Source organism: Aythya marila, assembly GCF_965140915.1.
Source record: "Aythya marila genome assembly, chromosome: 11".
NCBI lineage: Eukaryota > Metazoa > Chordata > Aves > Anseriformes > Anatidae > Aythya > Aythya marila.
In genome coordinates this window covers 10,197,931-10,224,593 of record NC_139052.1, presented here as the reverse complement: position 1 = coordinate 10,224,593, position 26,663 = coordinate 10,197,931, and the positions used below count along the sequence as shown (strand labels likewise).

At 45.9% G+C, this 26,663-nt stretch overlaps 1 protein-coding gene across 1 annotated transcript in view; it reads left to right on the top strand.

Annotated features, from left to right (window-relative positions):
• Nucleotides 1-26,663, top strand: part of ARIH1 (ariadne RBR E3 ubiquitin protein ligase 1) — a 55,157-nt gene that overhangs the window by 15,427 nt on the left and 13,067 nt on the right. Inside the window, exons 2-9 of the mRNA XM_082768979.1 lie at nt 6,257-6,324; nt 14,058-14,202; nt 18,759-18,851; nt 19,226-19,281; nt 22,805-22,871; nt 23,881-23,987; nt 24,707-24,749; nt 26,054-26,125. Of these exons, the coding sequence (XP_082625105.1) occupies nt 6,257-6,324; nt 14,058-14,202; nt 18,759-18,851; nt 19,226-19,281; nt 22,805-22,871; nt 23,881-23,987; nt 24,707-24,749; nt 26,054-26,125 (651 nt within the window). The remainder of the gene's footprint in view (nt 1-6,256; nt 6,325-14,057; nt 14,203-18,758; nt 18,852-19,225; nt 19,282-22,804; nt 22,872-23,880; nt 23,988-24,706; nt 24,750-26,053; nt 26,126-26,663) is intronic.

Below are 26,663 nucleotides of genomic sequence, written 5' to 3'. Positions count from 1 at the left end.
TAATTTTCAAAATTAGAGATGATGTGTGAAGGGCGATTGAGATGAAGTAAGACGTGGGAAGCTAAGGAGATGATCAGGATGCAGGCTGAAGCTGCTGTGTGTGTTGGGGGGAGCTGCATGAGGTGCCAGCCAGAGGACAGCAGTGCTGGGCAGTGTTGCAGGGAGGTAGCCTGTCTTCTAGTTGAGCTGCCTGGAAATGCAGGAAAAAGGGAAATTTGAGTGATTCAGAGCTGGATAATTTGAAAGGATCACTTCAGTGCAGTTATAGGACGCAAAGACCATGTCCTCAGTGGGTGCATAGAGATAAAGTACCAATTTTCTTATTTCTAGCAGGCTTTGGAAGCTGAGATCTCTCTGGTCCACATGTGTTTGTTGACTTGGCCCTACAAACCATGAGGTGGCTCAAGGCAGAAAGGCACCTCCGAGTAATCCTCCCCCTGGCCTCGGGATGGCAGAGATGGAGACTGGGGATGGCAGCAGTGGGCTGATAGCTGTAGCTGTCCTCCAGCAGCACTCACGCTGTGTCTGTAATCGAGCCAGCCAGTACTGGGTTACACCAGAATTTTCTAGGGCCTTCTCGGAGCTCTTGGTTGGTGGTGTTAAAAATGAGTAAGTTTGAAGGTAAGCCCTTCAGGAGATCAGGTCCTGGAGGACCTTACATCTCATCTTCCCTCGTCTGTTCCTGGGGATTTTGTTAAGCTGCTAGAAAAGGGGTTGAGTTTGTAAGATTTCCTGTAATTGTCTCCTGCAGGAATAGATGTGAATGGGTCTTCACAAAGGGCACTCAGCACACGTGTAAGACAATGCAAACCTGATGATGACAGCATTACTGTAACGTGATTCTGGCTAGAAGCTTATCTAAAACGCTTCCAACTCTGTTTATGTCTAAGGTTACCTGCATGGGGCTGGGAGACACACAGATGAAGAGCCGTGGTGCTAGCAACAGTTGGTGACCTGGTTAGTGCAGGACTCACTGCCGGCGTTTGCTCTGCTACTGCTGGACCGAGGAAGCAGCGGTTTGGTGCCTGGCGTGCTTTGCTGGCTGCCCCCGGCCTGGAGATGGAGAGTGAGCTCTTGGCCTTGAGAAAGCGGGCTCGGTGTAAACCTGGTCGGGTTTGAAATGAAGGCTTGTTGGGTTGTGCTGCTCCTGCTCGGTGGTGGCATTAATGCCATCGACTGTTGCCTGCTTGTGCCCATCAGGTGTGACTCGGGTTAGGGCACGCCAGCCTACGGTCACCTGCAGGGCAGCGGGGAGAAGCGCGTGGTGCATCCAGTGCTGATCCTGGCCATCGTGAGGGCTACAGCTAGGGCAAGCCAGAAATCATCTTAATTTATCAAGAAATCCTTCAAACCTTTTAATGGGGAGGTGGCTCTCACTCCACCTGCTAACGTGAGACGTGTCACGTTGGTTAGTTTTGTTTCTGCGTCCTTCTGTGTGGTGTGTGCAGCGATGCGGCAGCAGGAAGCGTTGGTGCCGTTCCCTCCTGCACGTGCTCGGAGGGCAGCCGGAGTTTCCACTTGGTGCTCTTCTGTTGGCAAACGCTGTGGTTTGGGCTGATTAAATATTTACAGTGGTGGCGTGACATGCTGCCTCCTTACTGGAACACATGGTGGTTGGCTTCTTTTTTTTCAGAGCAAATGCTCCAAACAAACTTGATTGTTCCAAAGAGGTGTAGTTTTGAACTCTTTTTGGCAGCCCTCTGCTTTTTGACCCACCTGTGTCACCTTCATGCACAAGTCTTTGACCTCAACCATCTGCCCTGAAGCCAGTTGGGTTCCTTTTGCCAGGGAAGTTAAAATACGGTCTTGGGGCATTTATGTGCCTGTGGAAAGTAGCTGTGGATGCTGCTGAGGCTCAAACCATTCATTGATGTGCGGGGCTTGGGTGAAGCCAGTGTTTCTGGAGCGTCTTCTCTGTGTGCCAAAGCAGATTCATAGAAAACCGACCTGGAAGCAGTATCAAATTCACATTGATGCACAGAGTCTGAGAAAGCTGCTGCTAATGGGAAATAAATGCTGCAGTTAGGATGAAAACTGTTGAAATGCCAGAGCTGCCGTGATTAAAAAACAAAACACAAGCGAAGCCATGAAATGGGAGGAAACAAAATGAAGAATTTATCAATACCAGGTCTCAGGGAGGTGAGAGAGAATTTTTCTGGAGAACGCAGAGTTGTTGTTAAATGGTTTTTATCTGCAGTGAATGCTCAAATTGGAACAGCAGCTTACTCTCAGCGTGTGCTGAGAAGCTGAAGTCTGAAGTATGCTTTTGTCTGTAATAACTGCAAGAATTAACCGTGCAGCTCGTCTTGACAGATGAAAACATGAATGGATCAAGTGCTGCAAACTGTCATTCAGCAAATTATGCTGCTTGGAAATTCTGATTTAAGCTAATGTCCCAATAATCTTCAATTCATAATTCATTTATAGCATTTACAGGCATCCATATTCTTCCTTTCAGTTTGTTCTTTTCTTTTGGTGGCACAAAGAATTTAACTCAGGTATTTGTGACCAAGCTTCCAGTCCCTCACATTCTGCCAAATCCAGGAGTTTCATTGCAGTTTGTGATGCTTCTTTGGTGAAGTCCAGATCCGATTTCTGAACCTTTGTAGGGTTTCCCATCCCTGCGTCTCCTGCTTGCATCAGTGTGTCCAAATACGACAATGTAGACGAGAGCAGTAAACGTAAATATCTCCGCTGAGGAGCAGTAGTCAAGTGGAATCTGTTTGAAGCAGATTGGGACTTGGCTGCTTTGTTAACCTAAAAAAAATCCCTGCTGCAGGACTGCCTGCATTTCTCTGTGGGCAGAGCTTTATTCTGAGTGTTTTGTTAGCTAGCTAGTTGTGACAGCGAGTCTTTGAGAGTGCCCTGAGAATTTCAACAAAATGGCTGCTTTCCTCGGGTTTCATTTATATCTGGATATCAACAGGCTCGCTGCCCCGAGCTCTAGGCAGTCTTCCTCAGCTTGACATGTAAAATTTAATAGGCGACTGCTGTAAATTAGATCTGCTGTTTCAGCTTTCATCAAACCACGTCTGAATGGAAATTGAACGTTTGAATGTGTTAGCTTTTCCTTAGTTTACCAGCTGTTTCTGGCTGCTTTACTTCTTTTTCTTTGGTAAACAGAAAGCACCCTTTGTAAAAGCCCACTTCTCCGGCCGCAGCTCCAAGCCCGAGTGGTAATCCCAGCTGAGCAGCTTCGTAGCCTGTCCGTAAGTTATCTTTGTGGGGTGACACTCACAGACCGCAATATTGGGTGAAAAATGAGGAGCCTGTCTAGGTTCAGGACAGAAAACGTACCGGCGCTGCGTAACGCAGCATCATTTGGGAGTTAATTCCCCCAGGTGCCTGGAGCACGGCTGAGGTCTCCTAGCAGCAGCCACGCTGATGGAGGGCTGCAGCAGAACTGGTGTCAAAGCAGGGTTTGGGGTGATTTTGGTGCCATTTTAACCCACACACAACTGGGCAGGTGACGGGACATAGCTGCTCTGCAGCACCTAACTCCTTGGGGTAGGTGCTGACGACTTACCCCAACCAGAGCTGCTCCCCAGTAACTGGGAGAAGCGTGCAGATGCCAGCAGTTAATGCTGAGCAGCTGCCACCCAGCTCCTTACAGGTGTGCCCAGCCTTAAATTAAACAGCCCATAGTGCCAGAGGTTTGTGCGTTTGTGTTTAGGGGTGGTTTGTGTTGTGCACACCAAGCCTCTCACTGCTGCCTTCCTCCCTGCTGGATTACAGTGCTGCGTGCACAGCCTGAGGGCAAGGGCAGAGCTGTGTTAATCCTCGGTGGCGCTGAACAACCAGCCAAGTTGTAAATGCCCCATCTTGGATGGGGCAAGCAGCTGTTGCTGGTGGGAGCTTGTTGTGCTGCTGGTCTTCCCTTTTTTTAAAAAAATACCACTGAACAAATCCTGCTGTAGCTGAAGCCCACCAAGAGCTGCGTGTCTGCGGTACAATCCACCCCGCCAACCATGCTCCTCTCTGAAGTGTAATCCTCTAATAACACGCTGGTTCGTGTGCTGTCGCAGTGGAAAAACAGCTTTTTTGTGTGTGCCACGTGGGTGTTTGGGGCATCTGATCAGGAGAAACTTGTCCTGCAGTGGCACTCGGTTGGGAAAATGGACAGGCCCCAAACGAGATGCTCCTGTTCTTCGCAGCCGTGCGTCCTTTGGCGAACGGTGTTTGCTGGATTTGCCTTGCAACACTCGATAATCACCGCAGAGCAATGAGTTCTGTGTTAGCACAGCGTAATTTACCCTCCAGAGCAGGGCGAACTCGTCTGTCTGCCTCCTCTGAATGAGAAAACTCAGCCTACTGCATCCATCACCTCTTGGCCTGCAAAGCAACTGATGGGTGATCCCTGAGGCCTTAATGCTGCAGCCAAGGGGGCTGCTGTAGCACAAGTCTTGGGGCTAATTTAAAGCTCTGTGTTGTTGCTTGAGAAGTTAAGAAAATGTTGCTTTGTTGCGCATCCTTCTGGCAGATCTCTGGACCAAAGGATCCTTGTGGCTGAGGGAGCCGCGCGCTTTGCTGCCTGAAATTTGTTTGTAGCTCTGGAGCACAGGCATGGGCGGTGGGCCCGAGGGATTAGATGGAGCGAGCTGTGCATGGGATGAGGCTGGTATGCTTAGTGGGTTCCCTGGTTTGGGGCAGGATTTGTTCTGTAGAAATAGAGATTTATTTAAAAATAGGTGTTGTACTGACTATTTGCTGCAGGAGGCTTGAGCTGCTTGGTGGCAGGGCTGCCATGAAACCCTTTTCCTTTTAAAGAGGGCTCCGTGCTGTGTTAGTGCATCTCCTGTGTGGGTTACAGCTCCGAGCTCGTATCCACGTCGCATGTGAGACCTGTTCAGAGGGGGACTGGGGCCGTGTTTGCAGTAAGGAGTATTTGGCAGTGCTGGCTCCTGGGTTTTTAGCTGCAGACTGACCATCACAGCTGTTTGTGGGGCTCCACTGGAACATCTAACCTTTTTAAAGCAGGTTTGCCTGGGCTTTTTAAGCTGGAAAAAATTCTTAATTTGGCCTTAAATAAGCCATGTTGGCATTAATAAGACTAAGAACAGGCTGAAGAGGGAGAGAACCATCACTTCTTACAGCATAAACTGCAAGGCTAGTTCTTTGTGCTCAAATTTTGACTCTGAGGCTTTATTTCAGGGAACATTTCTGATGCTGTCACTGCTGGAAGATGCTGTCCCGCTTGTCCCTGGCTCCTTATTCCTGCCCTCTCCCTTGTGCTGATGCAGCTGTCTGTGTAGGCAGGCAATAAAGCAGAGGGTGAGGAAGGGGTGGGACTGCTGCTTTGGGCAGTGGTGTTGGCTTCTGGCAGCTTCAACTTGTAGCTATAGCCTGCGGGCTCAGAAAAGCACGTTGCTGTTTCATGTCCTACTTTTCAACAGCTTCAGAGTGTCCATTGAAAATCTGCCCTCAGGCAAACTTCCATTTTGGTGTGGAATGGCAGAAGACGGGCACCCACTCCTAGGGTGCTTGCTGTTGTGTGTAAATGGTCCTCGGCCTGAGCCGAGACAGCTGGGATTTGGGGAGCTAGGGCACAGTGCTGGGGTGTAAAAGAAGCTACATGGGGTTTCATCCCGTGTGCCCAGAGCCTTGGCTGAAGATACAGATGTAGCTGGAGGGAAAAACTCAAGTAAAGTGAAAATTGATTTTTATTTGTAGTGGTGTTTTTGACCTTTCCAGGCTGTATTTCTTTGTGTTGGATAATGACGTAGTGCTTCTGAACCTCGGGGTGCTTTGGGATCTCCTGGAGGCTTCATGGACATCGTCACCCTATGGCTGGTTACTTTCTGGGCAAGTTTTGAGCCCAGTGTTTGGGGGTTTGAGGTTGGGACAAATGTGGAATATTCTTTTTCTGCAAATACTGTGCAGGATAAAATGGCAGGGTGGGTGCTGGTGAGCCCTTCCTGCATCTAAAGGGCATCCTGGGTTCACACTGCGTGAGCACGTGGGATGTGAAGATGTCCCACCTGTTGTGGCTGCAGTAGCTAACCAGTTCCTGAAGTCTTCAGCTGTACTCTCGTGTAGATGTTTTGCTTTAGAGACGTGTTGTGGGTTTTGTTATTTTTTTCTATCTGTCAAGACAAACTGTCCTCCAGTATAAGCTGACAGAATTCGTGCAGGCAGCCCGTTACCAGGCACGCTGTTTTCCCTATCTGCTTTTTCAGAACTCTGCTTGGGATCCTCACGATACAATATCAGCTCGGTAAACAGTTTTACTCAATTATTCTTTCTCTTTTTTCTCTAGAATCCAGCGACTATCACTCGAATACTGCTTAGCCATTTCAACTGGGATAAAGAGAAGCTGATGGAGAGGTAAGCAGCCACACTTCACATCGTACCCGCAAGAAATGTTTATTACTGGATTAGTGTGAGAACAGATGAATGCAGCGTGTGTGGTAGGAGAATCTCTTGTGTAAGCTCTGGATGTTTCCTTCTCTAGCAGCTCTTACTGGCTGAGTGACTCCTTGGTTTAATATTAATGATGCCTTCAAGACTTGAGAAGTTTTGGAAGCTAGTTGCCACTTGGAGCGGTGGGTGCCTTTCAGTTTTAATACGTAGAGCTGCTGGATTTTTGCAGACTCTGGACTAAAGCAAGCAGGAACAGATTCCTGTTATCTCTCAACTGTTTTGGGTTTGGATTTAGGTGCTTTTGCATCTGATCCTAGCATGCATGTTCCTGACTTGATTATTCTTTAGTCTTGCTGAGACCAAACTCATCCTGACTGGTGAGGGGTGCTGGTAAACTGCATCTGCCTTCCTGGTCTTCGTTTTGCAGTGCTAGTTTTTTCCTTTGTAGGGTGTGTGTAAATAACGTGTGTATAAATAATGGCTGGAGTTTTGTCTCTCCCTCTGAGCAAAGTGTTTTATGGCTGCTTCTCTTTGGCTCTTAGCTTTTGGAAGGTGTTGCAGGTAAAGGTGCTTTCTAGCTTGTGTCTTACAGTGGAGGTCAAATCTACCTGCAGTGGCAATGCGCCTTTTAAAAAAAAAATAAAAAAATCCATGCCAGTGCTGCTGTTGAAGAGTATGAAGGAGCTGGAGAAATCAGTTCACTTCAGAAGCCCATGGAGGAATTGGGCTGGACCAGAAGGAGCAGTAAAGGCAGCACGGTGACTTAGGGTGCTTGCAGTCTCTGCTGGTCTTTACACCAAGAGTTAGAAGACATGGTTGGGTCGAGGGGTGAGGGCAGAAGAGGTCTGTGCATCTGTGGGGTTGTTTCGTTACTCAGCTTCTTCTCAATTACCGTCTCCTGATGATCAGGGCAGGAGAAAGCAGCCCGGAGCTCTGTACTTTGGGTGGAGGCAGGAACCTCCACGCATGGTCACTCTGAGGCTGACTGACTGTAACTGCTAAGCTTTCTGCCTTAGCTCCTTCTGTGTAACTTCTCCCCCTTCGTTTCTTTTTGTTTAAGCTTCTTGTGCTGGTTCATTCAGTCAGGCTAAAGTTCACTCTCCTTGGCTATCTCCTTCTCACTTTGAGATATCTCTGTCTAAGTGTACTGAAACATCATCCATTTATTCGGAAGACTTCTTTTTTAGCCCATTCTCACCAGAAGTTTGGTAAGGCTGCCATCAATTAAAAATACGGTTTAGCCTGTGGGTTTTTTTGAAGGGGGGTGTCAGCCACTTCTGTGCAAGGTGTTATTGCTAAAGGCTTTTACAGTTTGCAGCCAAAACATTTTAAGTGTAAATATTTATGAAGTCCACAGGTAAATATTTACTCTGGGTATGTATTCATTAAAATACTTATCTTAATTCCGTAGGATCACCCCTGTGAGTAATGTAATACGTGGCCCTTGCTTACGCAGAGCTATTGCACACGAGCTGCAGTTCTGGTGCAGGTACCCTGCTGTACTAGAAAAACACTAAAACGTTTTCCCTCGAGGAGCTATTGCTGCTTTCTGTCATCTCTTCACCAAACGGAGCCGTCTGCAGCCCTCCGCTGGCACCCAGCTGTGTGAAACAGGAGTGGGATGCTGGGGCAGAGGCTGGGGCTGGCTCTTTGCAGAGGGTTGAGGAAGGCTCTGCGATTGCAGTGTTAGATGAGGGTGAGGGTGGGAGGCGAGTGGTCACGAGCTAGCTGCAGATTGTGTCTTTTTGTCGAAGTGGAGGATTTTGCAAAAATAGATGCTTTGGAAATTTTTCCTGTGTAGACAAAGACAAGCTGATTAAGCCCAAATCTAGGCTTGGTTAGTCTTCCAAAACAGAGATTGTTTTTGAGTCTGGCTTGGCTTCGTGTATTTCCAAATCGTAGGGCAGCATTGTGCTACTGTCACCAAACTAAAAAACACAACTGACAGGGAAGCATCCACGGGGAGAGGAGAGGCGTGCTGTGATCGGGCACAAACTTCGACTCAGGCTCCTCCAGTTCAGAAGCTCCTGCAGTCTGGCTGGGTTTAACACTGGCTGAGGTGTGATGTTTGGGTGCAGTTTGTGGTAGCTGCTGTCACACCAAGTCTGAGCTCCAGCTCCGTTGCTCAATGGCGTGTGTTTACAGACCTGGGCAGTGCCTCTCCGACCTTAGCTCATCGTGAATCAGCATGACCCGGCGGGCAGCCCCATCGGACTTCGCCTGCAGGAGAGCAGATAAACCAAGTGGCTTTTTTCTGATAAGTGCCGAGTGCTACCAGCTCTGAGCTCGTGAGATGAAAATTTCCATGTGTTTAATACACAAAAGCCTCCTTGCTTTGTTGTATTGTTATGCACGTTTTTAATACGTGGGTTATTATGGTCTGTGACAGGTTATTATGGTCTGTGACAGCTTTGTCATGGAGTAATTGCCTGGAGTTACTAAGAGGGCAGATATGTTACAGGTGTTTATTCTACCTCAAGTGAGGTAACATCCACAGTTCAAAAGCTGCCCTATCCGCTCCTCAAGTACTAATTATTTGATGGGGCTGAAAGCCACAGTGGTGTTTTGGGGTGGGTTGGTTTGAAGGATCGAAGTGGGTAGTGCAGGAAATACTCCAGCTTCTGACGTGTTGCATGTGTCTCAGACAACAAGGATGTTATTGTCTTGAAGAAAAGCAATTCCTGAAGAAAAGCAATTCAGCATATAACCAAAGGCCCAATTTGGGATACAGAGAGAGATCTGAGGTCCCTCATAGGTGCTTCTTGGTGGCTGCATGTCTGCATTCCCCTGAGCAGAGGACAGATGCTCAAACAGCCTTGGTGGCTTGGCTGCTAGCCCAGGCTGCCTCTTGCCCTTGCCTTTGGGGTCCCCCTCCTGCCTGTAGGTGCTTTCATGCCTCCCTCCTTTCCCTTGGGCATGGAAGTGCTTTTAGACTATTCAGCAGGGCTGAATAGGTGAAGAAATTATTGCTTATGGGCAGCTTTTTGGTGCAAAGGTATCTTTTACTGGGAGTGTGCTGATTTTCTGACATTCACAAATACCCTTTCAATAAAGTAAATAACCCAAAGTGTGTACTAGGAGCTTGTTTTGAGTGGAAAGGGTTTTTGTATTGAATACTCCCTGGGATGAAATTTGATTATGTCTAGAAAATTGTTATTGGGCAGTTACCAGCAGCGGTGTCTGTAGAGATGGATGCTGTTCTGAGAAAATAAAGGAGTCGACAGCTTAATCCCTCTGCCAACAGGACCTGATGCTATTATGGACTTGGTTTTGGTAAGCAAAGAAGAAATTCTAGAAGAACTTGAACAGAATTTTTGCTGTGTGGCTGATGAGTTTAAAGTGGCAGAGAAAACATCTTGGTCTGTAATGAAAAGAAGGAACATCAATAACTGGCTCTATTAGTTTTGCAGTCAGCTGTATTGAACAAAGTCTGCTGCTGAACAGACCACAACACTTCGGGAATGGCCTAAGTGCTGGAATCACTGAATTTGTGAAGAGAGGAAGGGAATGTAAGGGATTTAACACAGAGGGGTGTTAAAGATGCTGTGCTCCCACCTAGGATGGAAAGGAGGACCCAGCTACCAAGAAGCAACCCTTTGCCAGTGAGAGGTTTAGGGATGGTGTGGGAATAGTCAGAACCCAGGTGCAGTTATTTGGTGAAGCATCCAAGCCAAGAGAATGAGAAATTAGGGTAGAGGAATGCTCTGCAGTGAGGATATGGTGCAGAACCTGTGCTATCAGTAAGAACAAAACAAATCTTTGGGTTTCCTTTGAGAAATGACTGTTGCCACGTGGCTAAGGTGGGAGAGGACAGTGCTGCATCTGCATTGGAAGCAAACCTCAGGGCCCTGCAGGTGACAGGGAGAGGAGTGGAGGGTGAAGGGGGTGGGATAACTCTGGAGCCCTGAAGGAGGGAAGATGGGAAGTAAAGGCTTTTTCTCCCATTTTTCTCCCAGGTTTCCCAGCAGAGATGCTGGTATGCAGCTGTACGATACCAAATGTGGGGTATGCGTTATGGGTACAGGGATTTGGAGGGCATGCCTGGAGTCCCTTTGCTCGGGAGGGAGGGTAGCAGACCAGATGGGACTTGTTAATAAGCCCCTTATCAATTAATTTAGGGATGAATGTTTGTTAAAGTCTTAATGAGTGACTTGGCACAAATCCGTTAGGAAGCATTGGGCTCAGAGGAAGATCCAGACGTCATATGGGGGAAAAACAGACAGCCGGAGGATCCTAGCAGTGGAAAGTAGTACAAAGTGTCACGATGGGTCTCATCAGCACAGAGCTGGAAGAGAATCTGGGATTTGAAGTAGGTTAAAATGGAGCTGCTAGCATGAAGGAGCTCTACAGAAAGGTGGGCATCACACAGGAGGCGCTAGGTGGACATCTGCAGGAGAAATCCGGGTGAATTTGTATGAGAGAGCAGTGATAACTTGCCAGGACTGCGTCTGCTTTGGTCTCCTTGGATTTGAGAAGGATGAGTGGAGGTGGAAAGCAGCAGTTGTGTGGGGCTGCTGGGGTGGTTGGGGAAGTGGGGAGGTGTCGTGCGAGGAGCTGACTTGTGGTGTGCCAGGAAGGGAGCTGCAGAATCCGTCCCCCAGTCCCTCAGAGGAAGAACATAGAAAGGGCAAAGGGGGAGCTCGGGGTGTGTGGTCTGTGCCCATGTTTGTACAAGTGGGGAAAAAAGATGTCGTGGCTGAAATTAGGAGTCATCCCTAACCATGCGAGGAGCTGGAACAGCCTTGTGGCTGGGCAGCGAGTGCCTTGACATAAAGAGTGGTGGAGCTGCTGGAGAGATGTTGTTGGACTTCACTTTGGAGTTCCCGTTTCAGTTGTGTGTTTTCAGGTATTCGTAGGCATTTTGTAGAGTTCATGTTCCCTTGCAGCATCATTTTAAGTCCGAGATGCATGCGTGCAAATAGTTGTGGAAATCACTTGCTCAGAGCATCGTGGCACAGCAAAGAAAGCAAAGGCATTAAATGCAAACAGTGCCCTGTTTCCCTTGACATCAGTGAGGTCAATCTCCCATTCTCTCTCTCTATGGGGAAAATAGGGAAAGCTTGGGAAAGAGGTGTCTGTTGTGAGTTGGGCCCTGTTGGTACTTAAAGGAGGTAGGCGATTCTGGGTGAAAAAGCAGCTGCTGGCAACTTCTGTCTGTGTGTTGGTGTCCTGGCTCAGAGTGGCTTTTTCAGAGACCTTATAAGAATGTAGCTAAAAGATGAAAGTGCTAGGGTGAAGTTCCTGATGTGGTTATGCACTTAAACTGTCTCACTGTTACAAACATCGCTGCTGTTTCCATAAGCATTGAGCTGACCACGAGTGCCAGTCTTGTGGTTGCATTGTAGGATTTGTCTTCAAAACTCTTTTCTTTGCAGACATCCCGCCCCACTGTCCGTGTGCTCTTTTCGAACAGAGGCTGTCCTATGCCGATCACCCTGTAGGTCGAAACAGTTTCAAGGATGGAAACTTCTTGTAGGGTTAATAATTATCCATTATAAATATGGTGTATAATGGGACTGCACTGAATTCACTTGCTGAAGTTTTCTAGATAAAAGTAACCCTGAGGGCAAGCAAAATACCTTGGGTAAACCAAATCCCTGGGCCAACCTTGAGGAGCAGCAGTGAGGCCCTCGTGTGTGCTGCAATTCCAGAACACGCCGGTACAGCACATTCAAAATTCAGCGCCTTGAAAATTCAGGAGTAAAGTATGTGAACTGCATCGAGATGCTTATAAAACAGCCGTGAACCATTTTTGCGTGGCACGTTGCCTCGTTGCATTCATGATTTTAAAGCCATTGCAATCAGGTGGTTTGGCAGGAATGCCAAAATGCCGTGTGTGTTTGCAGTGGGATCGGAATCAGGATTGGAGTGGCAGTCGCTGAGCATTCACTGATGGGAGACAGCAAATAGGAGACCTTTTCTTAACTCTTCAGAAATAGGTTTTCCTTCTAAGAAAGCATTAACCCTTTAAATCAGATCTTTTTGGTAGGTTTTTGGTAGGTAGAGCTGTATGAGAGCTGCTGCGGATCTGGGACTTCTTGGGAATGCTACAGGATAAGACCCCTCTAGCAAGAGGCGCTTTGGTTAGATGATGTGTATGTGCCTAGTCCCGGATTTTTGAGAGCCACTTGGTAAATTCTGACCCTGGCAGAAAGACTTGGTTGCATTCTATCTGTTGGTGGACAGTAGAGTTGTTGTTTTTTTTTTTGCCTGGTCTGTGAGGAGTTTAAAATATGCCTTGTAAAGAACCTTTAACATCAGTCTTGCCTGTGTGCTTTGCTGTAGGGACAGTTGCTGGGAGTAAATTTGCTGGTCTTAAATGTGGCTGTGCTATGATCAGATGTGCGTTCTTCTGTTTTTTTGTTTTTCTTTTTTCCCCCTTAGGTAGGTGCCACTTTATTTGGATTTAACTCCCTGATGGAGGAAGGGAGGGGAACAACTTGTTTACTGACGTTGGAAGGGGGATGTTCATGCGGGCAAGGTTAGCTGGTTAATTGTCAGATTTGATTAGTTCTGTGCAACTGCTGCAGGCTGCAGGAAAGCGTGGTGTGGTGTCTTGGTATTGGGAAGAGGCCGACTTGCCTGCTTGTGGCTCTTTCCATTGTGGCCCTGCACCAAGCTGAAGAGCTTTCTGTAAGACACTAAACCAAAGCAGTGCTTTTTGTCCTTAAGGGAAGAGTAGGAAACAGCAAGTGGCCTTTCATCTCCCCCCCCCCCAACCAATTTTATGTCCTTCCTTCCCTGACCTTTGGAACCACTGCAAACCTGGAATTGTATTTTCTTAGGATCTGCTTAAAACATCTCTGCGTTGGCTGGAGGCAGCTGATACTTCAGTGGCTAGGGTTTGAGCCTAAGAAGAGGGCCGTGCGTCCTCTCTGCAGGCACGGATGTAGGCAGGGTGTGCAGTGTGCAGCTGCAGCCTGCTCCACGTGGAGCTGGGTGAAGGGCCGGATCTCATAGATGCCTGCCCAGCAGCCGTTGTTCCCAAACTCTGGAGGTGCTTGGAGCACGTGAAATGCAGTCCTGCAGTTGCCTTAATTGGACCTCAGTGAACTCTGTAAGTGCTCGATCAGCTGAGTCTGCTGCTGCGTCGCTTCTCGGAGAGAGAAGTGCTGAAACCAGAGTCAGGACCTCTCCGAGACACTTCACATAAATGAGCACGCTGAGGAAAACACAAAGTAGAGGAGCTAGGGACCTGTTAATGCCTGCGTGATGACCGATTGCTGTTTTCTGCCTCCTCAATGTTTTTGTGATTAGAATATTAGCAAGAAATGGAAGGCTGGAGCTGAAAAGAGAACTGAACCTGAGAAACCTGTGCTTTAGGAAGGTGCCCTGATGCCTGGACTGTGAAGTCAGATGGTCTGGTTCCAGCTGTCTGTCTTGGAGCTTTAATGCAAAGCAATGTCTTTCAGAATTATGAATTACTTGAGGAATTGAAGGTACCTGAATTTTCAGGAATATGCAATTCAAGCCCAGACCTCTGAAATTTTGGATTTATCTAATAGACCCCTCTGTGGCCAGGGAAGTGAAGAGCTTGTCAAAAGAAGTTGATGTATGTGGTGGTTTTCTTTTCTTTTTTTTTTTTTTTTTTTTTTTAAGTATCAAAACCAACCTTGTACATTTAACGGCTAAATGGAAATTGAGAAGTGACTTAAAGGGAAGGGAGTTACATTTTCGTTTTCTTCTGTGTCGTGCAGGTACTTCGATGGCAACTTGGAGAAGCTCTTTGCAGAGTGTCATGTAATTAATCCCAGTAAAAAGTCTCGAACGCGCCAGATGAACACAAGGTCATCAGCCCAGGATATGCCTTGTCAGATCTGCTATCTGAACTACCCAAACTCGGTGAGTACTTGGCATCCAAAGCAGTTTCTGATGGGTAACCCCCGGTTTTGCTGTGTGAAACTCAACATTTTGAGCACTTTTGTAAGGACTTCTCCAACAGCACTTTAGAAAAGCCTTTGAAAAGAAACTGAGGTTTTATTTTTTGATGGAATCTTCTTATCTGTAGTATAGACATAAAAAACTGTTCAAGATGGTTTTTAACACAGTAAAGTGTCTTCTGTGCTGCAGTTGATCTGAGTAATACAGCAGGGACCAAAGGACTCTGTAATACTTTTTGTATTCTCTTTAATTTTTACTCTGTGGTTTGACGAACTTTTTTTTAAGCAAACCTCAAACAGTATTAGTTTTCCTGAAGTGGCATCATATTTCAAACGAAAGGACTATCCTTTCTGCAGAAACCTTTGAGGATGCTGGGTTCTGCACAGCAGCACAGTGAAGTTACTCAGAAAAAAAGCAAGTGGTGGATTCAAAGGTCAGATACCAATTGAGACATACAAATAAATGGCAGGCGAAAAAAAAAAAGTAGGAAGCATGACAGGCAGAGCGATTTACTTAAATAGAACGGCAGGGCAGGAAACAGCTTATAATAGTAAATCATGATGCAATACAGTCAAGCTAGAAAGCTCAGAATAAAACTAGGTGTGACTAGGAATAAAAGTTGTGCTCCTCAGAGGAAATAATGGGTATTACTTATCGTGCTCCCACGATACCTAGCTACTGGGAGAAGGTCGGGGTAGAAGGGCTTGTTGGGGCTCTCATTCAGGCTTTTGGTTAAGATTGGTGTTAGTGCTGCTTTTTGGTAGCTGTTCACAAAACCTTTTTGGTGTAATTGCTGAGGAGAGGTCCAGGCTTTCACCCTGTCTTGCTCAGGCAGGCAGCTTGCTGTTGACCTTCCCGGGGCAGAAAGCAGTGATGGGCAATCCGGGAAGAAAAAGAGATTAGTGGAAAAGCTCAATCATGGGAGTCCAACAGTGGCTTTGCCAAAAGGCAGGGTGCTGACATAGGTGAGGAATTCTTCTATTGGAACTTAGAGTTCCTGGTGGAGCTGTTCTGATCCTCCAAAACACTGTGACATCTGCCTGACCTTTAAAGAGAAAAGCAGCCCGTACGTAAGACTTCCACTCTTGCTCTGGGTGTGTTTATGGGCTTGCTTTTCAGCAATAATGGAAACCATTATGAGCTTTGGGTTTTATGAGTAGCCATGAATGAAGGGCTCTTGCTTCCATGACCTTGCTTGCCAGCCTCTTCCTTGCTCTGGAGCAGGCAGAGCGAAGCAAAGCCCAGTTTGAGGCAGCTGAGATGCTCAGCATAAGATCTCTGTTGCTCTTGGGCCAGTAACCACAAGCCTTCATGCATCTCCTTTTAAGCCTTGTACATGCTTACAACTTCCTTTTTAGAGAGTATCTGCGAAGGAGAATCATTGCTTGCGTTGTATAAAGTGCTTCTAAAAAGAAAGACATGTTTGAGAAATCTGTCTGCCCCTCTACCTTATGCTACAGCCCTGCTGTGTAATCACTACAGACCTCTCCATGTTCGAGTGAGGAAATAACTTAGGACCTGCAGCATTTTTGATGAAAACAGGGGGACTGAGGGGCAAAACAGGGGGAGACCTCTTCTGTTGTCTTAAGGTCTATCTCCAGAAAAGGTCCTTTTGGAGATCTCAAGTACAGGTTTTATGTCATTTAATAGGTATTATTTACCTTCTTTTCAGTGTAATTGCTGTGCTGGATGGGAGCAGTGTGCCCAGCACTCACACCTGACACACTTATGCTGCCTGGGAAGCGTCTTCCTTGCTGCTGGAAAGAACTGCCCAAAGCACACCGGTTCTTGCTTTTGTAGTTTGAGTAGGTCGTAAAAATAGCAGTGGCCCAGTTATTAGAAAAGCACTTCCTAACTGGAGCAGTGAGGTGTTGCAAGGGAGCAGGGGTTTCTCTGAATTGCTAGTGTTGATTAACGAGAGACAAGCAAGGGGAACCTCTCCGTCTCTACTGTACCCAGGAGGTGGAAGTACAGGGAAATCAATGCTCATGGCTTCTTCTGTAAGGGGCTGTGTTATCTCTGTCCACAGTGACCGTAAGCCGTCTGTTCAGAAGTTTAGTCAATGTAAATTCTAAATTCTAGGGTAAGCTATATTCAAAACCTGAGTCTCTGTGAGCCGAGGTCAAGTCCCAATAGTTACTGCAGACAAAATCCTTCTTGGTGAAGCTGGGAATTGAGAGGGCGGTGGCTTTGCCCACCTCCTCTCTTGCATCTCATCCTTCGGATCCCATTTGAGAGGAAAGCTGCCAGGCTGGGGGTGTTTGGGAGACATCACGCTGTTGTGAAACTGCGCTGAGCACACACAGCTAACGTAAGGCTGTGCTGCTATCCTTACAGACCTGAAGAAAGCCCGAGCGAAGCTGTCAGCACATCCTGCAGCAGCTGGTCCCCTCTTTGGTGGGCTTGGTGCTGCGAGGACAGTGTGCTCGTGCTTGGCATCCCACGAAGTGTAGGTGATCAGTATAAGTGAGGTGACAGCAGAGCTGTCCCCTGAGCAAACTGTTCAGACACAGTTACCCCTTTCACTCGTTTCCTGTTGCTCTTTTTCACTTGCTCCTTTGACATCTGCTGTCAATTTGGCCAAAAATAATTGGGAACTCCCTCAAAGTAAAGAAGTGAGTTAAAAGGAGCTCTGAATTCTTTGCAGCTCAGGAGGAGGTGTGGTGGCTGCCTTTTCTGCGGGCACTTAGCAAAACTTTTCACTGCCTGTTTTTGCCACACTCCCCTTGTGTGCTTGCTGTGGGAGCATTTAGGTTTAGTAAGGGGTGATCCCCTTGTCTCTGCTTTCTTTCCATGTGGAGAAGCATCAATTTGAGGCAAAACTGGTGACTTCAGGCTGGTTATGTGTTGTTAATAGCTCAATAAGTCGCAGAAACCAGGAGACTTTTCAGCTGTAACCCTGCACCTCCAGGGGATGTCACTTGGTCACTGCAGCATCTGTGGAGAGCATCAGCTGCCTTGTTAGCCCGTTCAGGAACTGGCAGCAAATTTCTTGTCCAGCCTTGAGGAGTTACCTTGGCCACAGAGCTACCTGTGGCCAATCTCCCTGACACAACACGCTACTCCGATTTGCAGAGGGGCTGGGCGGCTGTCTCCATTTCCACCCAAAGCACAGCCAGATGCCCTCAGCTCCTCACTGACCGCTCAGGCCGGCTTTCACCATCCTCCTGCTGCCATTATGGGCTCTCTGGCAGGGCCGTGGGGCTGGCATGCAGAGTCCCGCAGCCCGTTTCCCAGCCTCACGTCCAAACCTGTGCCTTCGCTGATGGTAGGGGTGCCAGCCAAGCATGAATCAGAGAAGACCGAGGCCGTGGGAAGAAGGCGCTGAGGAGCGCTGCGCAGTCCCAGCATGGTAGCAGTGGAAGATGTGTGTAGGCTGGTGTCGGATGGGCAAAATGGGCAATGCGAGTGGTGGCTGTCACCTTGAGTTTCACATGGACAAGGAAGCTGTTTAGGGAGAACGCTTTTTCAAAATGGACTTCTCCTTTTTGTGATGAACAGCATCCTGCTGCTGGTTCGGGCTGTTCTGCAAACAGCTTTCCTTCATTTACAGAGGTGCATCCAAGGTGATGGCATCTTAGGGTCGAGCCCTTGTTTTATCTGCAAGGGAGTTTGCAGAGCTTGGCTGTCACCTGCATAACATTATGGGGGCACAGTTTCAAATCTAGCTTGTCCCTGCCCCTGGCTCTCAGTGTAAAATAACTTTTAAGATGACCTTAGAAAAGTGACTTAATTTCAGTCCTTGCTGAGCACCGTGTGCTTCTCCACCCCTTGTGTAACTGCTCAGTCCCAGATGGTATCTTGACACACTCCGTGTAGATGATGCATTCACAGGTGAAGCTGTCCTTGTTTCTGTCTGCAGCTGCTTATCAGAGAATTTTATTTAGTAATTTACACCTGCCAATTAGGATCTTTAGTGTCCTCATCAGATGAGCATCTGGGTTTCAGAGGGAAGCTTACCAAGCAAGTTGGCAAACTTTGTGTGCGTATTAAGACCATAAGTGGGTGCGTTTTTATTTGTTGTTTAATGCTCGCTGATCACTTCTTGTTTCCTGTCCAGGAGGGAGGTAAATTAGTGCCTGCGCATAGCAGGTAGGCTTCTTCTGGGAATTAGAGGCAGCCCCCACGCGTTGCTGCAAGCCAAGTGCCCAAACAGGAGGCACAACTCATCATATAACTGTGACCTGCTTGGTGGTGTTACGTTTATTTTTATTGAATTCCCAGAGAAAAACAAGGGGAGAGCCGTTTTGTGCTCTTAAGATGAGGATCAGTGTGAACAGGCAGGCAGGATGGAAACATTGGCCACACCTTTCCTTTCTGCTCGGGCTGGGGATTGAAGTCTGGCTTTGAAAGCGTGTCTAGAGCTGTGTTAGTGATGCCCCATGATGGTGGTGATGGAAATAAATACTAGAGGCTCAGGTTTGGTACGGGGGATGAGGGATGCAGTAATCTGCACATCATCGAGGAGGCTGGAATACATAAAACGTCTCGATGTCTTGTGTTCTTTGTCGTTGCAGTACTTTACTGGCCTAGAGTGTGGACACAAGTTCTGTATGCAGTGCTGGAGTGAATATTTAACTACCAAAATAATGGAGGAAGGCATGGGACAGGTAAAATGTCAACTCCTACACGTCACGACTTGTCAACATTCTGTGTACTGGAGAGGAGGGGGAAGGGGGGAGGGAAATCCTTCACTAAAGTTTAGAAAAAAACAAAAGAGCAACAATAAAACTACAAACCTTTAAAAACCTTGGGGGCTGCAGTCTTTGCCGTGAGTGAAGCTGAAGGGAAGCGTATTGTGTAAATCTTTGCTCTGGGTGGGAGGAATCGTGCTGTGCAGGGTGGCACATCTGGGATGTGATGATAAAGTCCATCTACTGTTTTTGCTGTGGTTGGAGTGAAGTCTGTTGCCTTGGAATTCTCTGATGCAAAAAAGTAATAAGATAAACACTGTTCTTTTTATGACCTTTTTGGTTTTTTTCAGACCATTTCATGCCCTGCTCATGGCTGTGATATCTTAGTCGATGACAATACAGTTATGTAAGTATGATGAGTTGCTACCTCTTGGCTTTCTTCTCTTTTTTCCATTTTGTTATTCATGTGCTATTCAAATATGTACTGGCTTATAAAAAGCCGGGTAGAAGCTTAAGGCACTAGGGAGGTTGGCACTGAAGTGTCTATTTTGATTCTGGTGTGTTTCTTAACTTCCCGTTTAGGTCTGAAAAACCCGTGCCCCAGTACTTGGAGGAAAGACTCCTTGACCAGTTGGGTCATCGAGACAGCATAATAAACATCAGGCAGTCTTTCCAAACCCTGTTTAACAGCTTTGTGCATTTTGTTTCCTTTGATTTATGTAGGAATTTGACTTCCTACCTAGGTCAACCCACTGGTTCACCAGGTCCTATGGCTGTAGTTACTCTGTGAGTCAGAGGATGTCAGTCCTGTGTACAGTCTGAGGTGGGGGATGTTTTATGCCCTCTGATAGAGAGCAGTTGACCCTCAAACGCAAGATCTGATTAAACTGGTATGTCAACCTGTGTCACTTGGCTTATTAAGTTGTCTCGCTGAAGGATGGCTGCTTGCACAAGGCGAAGCAGTGAATTCCACAAGCTTCCTCCCCTTTTATGCTGTGTGATGCTACTGTGTGAGTAATATCCTTCATAATGCTGAACCTTGATTAAGTTCATTTTAATTCCTCATGCTAAAAAGCATCTAAATAGAAGCTCGTTCTCTTACCTTATTCCTTCCTTCCTGAAGCCTGACTCACTCATTGATATTAATTTGCTGTTTTTTCTATCAGTTGCTTTCAGACGAGTGATTTCCCACATCCCTCTGCGCCAGTGGTTCTGTTAGTCATAAAGTGTAGGCTGAAGAGAAGTGGAAGTAGCTGAAATATCCTCGTGCCCCGTTGAGGGGTGGTTTGTGGAGTTCAGTGGGTGGAAACCAAACTGAAGTTGGCATCTCTTGAGTGATGTGATGGAGATTTTTGTTTACTGGAGTCTGAGCTTGACTTGCGGCATCATATGCTCTCAGCAGGAAATCACTCAAGGGTGTTCCTGGTCGTAGCTCTCAGTGACTGAGATGTGCTCAGGGGTCTCTTCACATAGGCTAGCTGGGGGTCTTCAGGTCACTGGAGGCTGTGGTGGCGGCAGTAGAAGGGGGAGGAAGGGGAAGATGGAAGCATGTGCTGTGCCCCACCTAGAACCGGCAGGGATAGCTGGGACTTCTGGCAGTAAAACAAGCAAGTTCTCTTTGTTTAAGTGAAATGTTAAGTACAGAGGTGAAAACTCTCCTTTCCCTCCCCTTATGGGGACACCTGCAATCTCTGGGGAAGGAGAGGTGCATTTTCTAGTGCTTTGCCTGAGAAGCAGTGATGGTGATCTGCAGCTATTTTACAAAATGGCAGGAACGAAGATGTCAGTAATGCCATCTGGAACTGCACCCCCTCCCATGTGCTTAGTTTTTCTCTTTTTAAGTCTTGTTCTTTTTACGAAGTCTCCAGCTCTAGGTTTCCAAGCTATAGAAGCCTAAAAGGAATGTGCAATGCAGAGAGACATTTAAGTTTCTTTATCCATCAAATCAGAGTAGATAGGCCAAGCTATTCACTTACTCCCTTCTCGGTACTTTCCATCAATGAGGCAGTACATCTCCAAGTTGCATTCTCTCCCTACAAGTCCAAATTGAGCAATTCAGATGAATTTCCTTGATTTGTGAGTCTTCAGCTAGCAGATTGCTAGCTCTCCTGCTGCTGCTCTTCCTGCTGACCTTAAGCAGGAAGGTTGCAAAGACCCTTTGGCTCTTTTGAGACCTTCAGATTGGCTGAAGGTAGTCTGTTCCCATCCCTTGTTCAGTCTCGCTAATGCTGCTGGTAATTGCTTTATCCTACGTGCAAAGTTGTTGATTTCATTAGGAAATGAGGCAGGCTTACCTGGCGGCTGTGCTGGTGGATGGCAGCAGGCCGGTACTAACCTTTGAGAATCAACCCACTCGGGGGAAATGGGTGAATTTGGGGTTTTCTTATGGGAAGTCGTATGGAGCACTGCCTTGACTTTAGTCTTCCTTTGCGTAATAGCAAAAAACATTGCTGCTGTGTCACTTCAGAATGCAGTAGGGTCTTGGAGTAATTCCTGTGGGAAGGTATTTGAATTCTCACCTGATGTGGGGCTTGAAAATTCATTCTTTTGTGTCTTTGAGGAGTTTGCATTGTGAAAATGGAACAAAAGTGTCAAACTGATGGCCTTATAAAGGGGAGCTGCCATCTTTGGATGGATCTGAAATTGTTTTGAAGACATGTCAGTGTGTAATACTCTTTCATGAACTTCGTTTCATCTCATATATACATTAAATGCCACTTAAGGAATTTATTTTTTTTGTATCTAGAAGGTTAGGTATAGAGTAAAGTGAGATTTATAATTTATTTGACAAATTTATTTTTATTTTCCTTTTTTGGTTAGTTTCACTCTGAAATTGCAGGCTCGTCACGGACAAGGGCCTGATGAGCTGCTTTGTCAGTCGATTTGTTTTATTTTAGCACTGGGAATTTGGCTGTCACGTGCTGTGTTTATGTAATAACCAGCGTGTCATTTGGTGAGGAGCTCCCCAGACTGCTAAGGGCTAGGATTTATGCAACATCGCCTGGTCACGTGCGCTGTTCGTCAGTGAATGCTGGCGTGATAACATGCAGGAGCATGCTTGATTCTGGCTGCACCCTGAAATGGGCAGTGTATTAATTAGAATATTTATACGTGGTGTGGCTGTACCAGGCTACAGTTGGATTTAAAACAGAAATATCACAAAGTGTGTACTAGGCCAGCTTTATGTTGTGAAGCTTTATAAATGCAGAAGATGTTTCTTTAATAACCAAAAAATGTATATGACAGTCTTCAGCAGTACATAATTAAATTATTTATAACGCATCTAGCGTGGACAGTTTGCAAATGCCAGCTGGATCGTTGTGTCAAGGAGAAAAGTGGTCACCATGCTTTTAAAGGATTCCTGTCTGGTTGTCTTCTGCTCTGAGCTGACTCAATTCAGAAGTAAAGTGGACGCTGTGGACACTATCACTCTGTGCTGTTGGATTTCAATCAGCTTTGCCTTTTTTGTGATGAATATAATAGATTAAAGCCACATTGACTTTCAAACTGAAATTGTTGCATTCCGTTCAAACCCAGCTAACATAAGGTCTACCAAAGTCAATGCAGCAGTTCTGAAGCTTTTTAAAGGAATTTGACACAAAATGCACCTGTAATGTGAACGAGCTAATGAAACTGCTCTGGTTCTTGTGCTCTTGAAGACAGTGATTTTTTTTTTTTTTAAAGCAAACATCCTCACACTGAGAGATTAGTTCCCTTGAACTTCATGGCTTTGTCTGGTTCTGAAATTAATATTAAAAGTTGAATGCAGTATCTGTAGATTTCATAATATAATAGAGAAAAGGTAAGCACAAAAAAAGCGCCTGCAAGCATAGAAGGAAGAATCAAAATCCTTTGTCTGTGTATACTGGCTATGTGGGGGGGGAAAAAACTGAGTTTACTACTTTTTTTTTTTTTTTCTATTTCCACAGGCGTCTGATCACAGATTCCAAGGTTAAATTAAAGTACCAGCATTTAATAACCAATAGTTTTGTAGAGGTGAGTTTTCCTTTGGAATTTGTAATGGCTTCCAGGGTGTCTTTTGTCTTGCATGTGTACTAAACCATGGAAGTGAGGCTCATTTATAGCTGTAGAATAGGATTTCTTTTGCATAGTCTCTAATCAAACGTAACTACAAATGAGAGGCTTTGCGGGGGCTGTTCTATAGCCCAGTTAGCTACAGCTACAGTTGTAGAAGAGTAAAAATGTATAGCACAAAAGCCATGGTGACATGGTTACCTAGAGGTATAGCCAGCTGTTGTAAATACACATTGGACAACTGTTGCAATTGCTAAGTTCTGAGGAGCACTTCATGTTTATAGTTCTTGAATGTTATCTGAGATGCTTCAGACTGAAAACCAGGAAACAGTGTTATAAACAAGAAAGTGCCTTTAATGTTTGCCATTTGAAGTCAAGCTGTAAAATTGCTTTTAGCAAAATTCTAGTGGTTTTACACCTCCAAAACCAGAATTATCTTAGAGAAAGGTGCTTTGGAAGACTTTCCTTTGTCCCCTTTTTCTACTTGCATGCGTTCACATTTGTTGCAGAGCCTGGTATGCAAGTTGTTACTGCGATTACGCTTACACTCCTTGTTTGAAATGATGCAGTGGTAGTAAGAGCTAGTTACTGTGCAGGGTTGTGAGCTTTTTAAGTTTCAAAAAGGCTGTGGGAGCAGTGGAACAGAAGTGAGTAGTTGCAGACAAGTTTAAATGCACTATTTCAGTGGAGAGCTCCATAGCTTCAAATTATTCAAATGTGTTCTCTGAGTGAACTCCGAGGTCAGCAGGAGAGGTTGTGCTCCTCCTCCTCTTTCATAAAGGACTCCATTTGGCAGTGGAATGCTGATGGTTGTATTCCTGCTTTCTCTCGCTAGTAAGGGAGCAAATGCCTTGGCTGAGGAGACTTACAGTAAGGCAGGAGGAAGTGCAATTGAAGGGCTGAAGGGCAGATGGGTAAGTTTCTTGTGCAGCATCCTTTCTCTATTATTTTTTTTGCCTTTATTTTGTAGTGTAATCGACTGTTAAAATGGTGTCCTGCCCCAGACTGCCACCACGTTGTTAAAGTCCAATATCCTGATGCTAAACCTGTTCGCTGCAAATGTGGACGTCAGTTTTGGTAAGAACAAACACATAAAAGAAGTTAATGTTGCTTTTTGTGTTCAAAGTGTTTTAGTATGTAATCTAGAAGACTTTATATTGAGATGGGGTTTAAATGTGGTGGGAAGAGCATGGGGAGGAGGTGGGCTTCAAATGGTAAACCAGGATTTGGCCCAGCTGGTGTGTAGTTGTTGCAGCTGGTGTCTCAAGGCTCCTTTGACCAGGCCCCACATCTGGCTTTCAATGAGAGTTGGCCTTCAGCTAATTGATTTCGAGTTAGGTGAGGTTCTTGATTGCAAGCAGAAAATCCCAGTGATTTTTAGGTGTATACTGTCCTGACAAGGCATTCGTCCATTAACTTTGAATAACAAGTTTGCCTGCAGCATATGTTTTTATAATAATTACTTAAGTCAAGTGTCTTGTCCAGGTTAGACCCTTTTGTTTGCTTTTTTTTTTTTTTTTAAGATACCAAATTTATTTTGCAAAGCTGCCTGAGGTGCTTGAAGGAAAATAAATCCCTGTTGCACCTAAGCATGTAACATTAGCACTGAGATTCACGAATGTGATGCATATTCCAGTGAGGCTGTGGGATTTGAGGTGTTTGTGTGTAATTTTTCCTTGAGGTTGTCCATGGTCTTTCAACAGAATAACCCAGAAGATTTCCATGGTGTTAATCAAGGGAAATAAAAGTATAGCTGGCTACCTAATTTGCTTATTTTCCCTTTCTTTCACTTTCAGCTTTAACTGTGGTGAAAACTGGCATGATCCTGTTAAATGCAAGGTGAGCATCTCAAAGCAATTTTCCAAATGTGTGACTTTGAAACAATTAAAGTCAAGTTATGTGTAAGACACAAAAATGATGTGAACAGCTGCAAAGCTTGTGCTTCAAGAAGCATAGTAATTCTCCTGCTTAGATCACTTCATGAGAAGAATTAGAGAAGTCCTCCAGGATTTATTTAGGAAGCCTGAAAGTTTCTTTTTGATAGAACAATTCCTCAGCCACATGGGGGAACACCCCGAGGAGGAGGCTGTACAACAGAGACCCTGGAGGAGAAGTGGGTGGCTTCAGAAGCGAATGCCTCACTTTACAAAGAGCATTCCTACACTCAGCTTTTTTGTAGGTGTTGGTGCTTCTGCAGGGTTGTGGTTTGTAGTACTGAAGGAATTTGGTCCTGGTTCAGGGATCTGCTGCCATGCAGTGAACTCTGGAACTGGGCTGTTACTTTTCACAGGTCTGCCAGAAGCTGCAGTTAAACCTAGGATTCCTGTGGCCCTGTGCAGAGCTCACAAAGATGTTTCATGCCTTGAGGCCAGGGCAGTCTGTGTTCTTAGTGACAAATGCATAAAAACTTCATTGGGGAGGGGAAAGGGAAGCCTCACCAGAGGTGTAGCATGGTTTGGCTGGTCTTTCTGGAACAGTAGTGGTCAGTTTATCTACCAGGTGTAAGCAGTCCTTTGTTCTTGTAACTCGTGTTCACTTGGTAAAGCCATGTTCCCCCTAAGGTTAGGAAGGGAAAAAAAAAGAAGTTAAGGTGGATGGCAAGGGAAAAATACATGACATGGCTTGGTGTAAAGGTAGCCAGCACAGAGGGTCTGACTACAGTTTTGACAGCTCACTTTTAAAATACCTGTAACATCGAGTCCCATGTAAAGCTTTAGCTGGTTGAACTTTAGGAACTGTAAACTCTTTGCTGAAGTGTTAGTGCAGTGGTCCTGCTCACTGCATCAGGTTGGTGCTGCAGGAAATGTCTGCAACTAAATTAGTTGCCGTTTGCACTGCTTTCTAGCATCACCTATGCTGTTTCCCTGTCCCGATTTACTAAAAGATAATTTCCAACAGGTAGGATTTTGGAATAATAATAATTGCTTAGACTTCTGATCCTATCTTCTTCTCTTCTGGTATGTATCTAGTGAGCAAGTCAAAGGATTTGTATCCGCTCTAGGAAGCTTTGTGAAGTTGCACTTCAGTGTGGTAGCATTGAGCTCTGTGTTTTTCACTATCACCTTAATGTAAGCAGCTGTCTTGGGAGCCTTTACAGCTGGTTCCTCTGTTCTAATGTAACTCTTTCTGCATTTCTCTAACAGTGGTTAAAGAAGTGGATTAAGAAGTGTGATGATGACAGTGAAACTTCTAATTGGATTGCAGCAAACACAAAGGTGAGGGTGTTCTCCTTGTGTTTTATGTACTCGATCAGATGAAAAGAAGAATGGCAACCTAATTTGTCAATACGGGATTCTTTTTTTCTGCTGTTGTCATTAAAAGCACACATTAAAATGCTCAGCTCACTGAAGTACACTTCTTGAAGTGCAAATAGGTGTTACTGCCTCGAATTGAGGAACATTCTTCAGGTTAGAGTTTGTTCATGTAAGAAAGTTGACTGGAGACCCAAAGGAAGCTCAAGTTTTAAGTCTTTGGGCTCCTGTCTGGCACTGATGGCTTCCCTGAGCAATTCAGTGCCTCACTCCAGGTGTGTGAAACATGTTAACACCACCCGTGGCTTGATACAGCTGTGATAATTTACATCTGCCTTTAAATCCCCGGGGCTGGTCTCTTGAAGAGTTGTTCATTTCCGCTGGGCAACATTCCAGATAGAGACTGGCAGAACAGCTGTTAAGATTTTATTATGTAAATGTCTTCCTTCCAGCAAGCCCAACTTTGCGTGAAACTTCAGCAGGTCTGCGTTTGTTGGGAATA